Source organism: Galeopterus variegatus, unplaced genomic scaffold (assembly GCF_000696425.1).
Source record: "Galeopterus variegatus unplaced genomic scaffold, G_variegatus-3.0.2 Scaffold2848, whole genome shotgun sequence".
Classification (NCBI taxonomy): Eukaryota; Metazoa; Chordata; class Mammalia; order Dermoptera; family Cynocephalidae; genus Galeopterus; species Galeopterus variegatus.
Window position 1 is genome coordinate 228,054 of NW_007728959.1, and position 1,373 is coordinate 229,426.

General features: G+C 61.7%; 1 protein-coding gene across 1 annotated transcript in view; it reads right to left on the reverse strand.

Annotated features, from left to right (window-relative positions):
* The window catches only part of PSCA (prostate stem cell antigen), a 4,109-nt gene extending 3,512 nt beyond the window's left edge, over nucleotides 1-597 (reverse strand). The window contains exon 1 of the mRNA XM_008583189.1: nucleotides 546-597. Coding sequence (XP_008581411.1) covers nucleotides 546-597 — 52 coding nt within the window. The remainder of the gene's footprint in view (nucleotides 1-545) is intronic.
* Nucleotides 598-1,373: the final 776 nt, after the last annotated feature.

Below are 1,373 nucleotides of genomic sequence, written 5' to 3' on the forward strand. Positions count from 1 at the left end.
TTACTCCCCTGACCCCAGGGCCTGTCCTCAGTATGCACTCCCAACCCCGCCCTTTATGTCCCCCGAACATTGCCCTGTTTAGTCCCCCAGTGACCTTTGGGGCAGTTTGCGTGATCCCCTCTTTGTGAGAGCTTTAGTGACTGACCCAGGGACCCTCGGCCAAGAGGGACCCAGCCAGAACAGAGCAGCACGGGCAGCAACCCCTGCCCCTGCAAGGGACTCTTGCTGGAGGCAGCAGAAACCAGGGCTTGGCCAGCGTAGTAGGCCCTCAGGTGCTCTCAGGACCCCCCTCCCTTGTTCTGTTTTTCCCTCCTTCCCTCTGGGTGCTTCTTAGATCGAAGCTTTTTGCTCTGTGCCTCCTGGCTGTTTGTCAGCTTCTCTGTCCATCTGTCCATCCATCTGTCTGCCCCTGCAGGAGCCGGGCCCTGCCCCTTGGCAGCGAAGGACAGTAGCCCGTGCTGCCCCTCCGAGCCCGCCCCTCAGGGGAGAGATGCAGGGAACAAATCACCACACCCTNACCCTGCCCCTGGCTGGTGGAGACTCACCTGGCTGCAGGGCCAAGACAGAGGCCAGCAGGGTCAGGAGGACAGCCTTCATGGTCGCAGGTGGGCAGTGGTGGAGCGGGCCTCATGGTGGCTTTATATGGCTTCAGCTGCGGGGAGGCTGTGCCTCCCACGGTCAACACTGACGGGCTCCCTGGAGCCAGTGAGGGCGCGAGGGCCGGGCAGATCCCAGTCTCAGGCTGCGGCTGACCCCAGGCTGCACCCTCCCGCTGCCTTTGTTCTTCCTTCTGCTGCTGGGAGGGCAGAGCCTGCCGGGGGCATTTCTCAGCCACCTCTGGGCCCCCAGACCGCACCTCCCCCACCTCACAGAGAGGGGCCAGACAAGGGAGATCCCTCTCTGGAGACCTGTCCCCTCCTTAGTCTTTCAGCCTAGTGTGGGGGGATGCCTCCCTCAGGCCCCTGCACTCCCTGAAGAAGCAGCGCTGCCCTCCTGGGGCCCATGGTCCCCACGGGTGACAGGCCTTGATCAAAGCATCAGAGACAGATGGGCATAACTGCTGCACAGAAGAAGGGTGGGCTGCAGAGTGGGTGACACGATGCCTTCCCTGGGGAGGGGACCTGGATGGGGGACTAAGACAGCTACAGGCTCACATTTATGGAGCAGTTAGTATGCGCTGGGCCCTGGGATAAGGGCTTTCCTCTCAGGACCTTATTTAATTTGCACAACTTGGATCTTCAGCTGCAAGGGAGTTGGAAAAGCAGCATCTTGCAGCCTCTGTGGTAGCAGGAGGTGGCACAAGCCTGGACACCACTGCACATTTTCCCTCGGCCCCAGGCCCACCCTCCACCCTGCTCTGAGTCCTGGGAGGC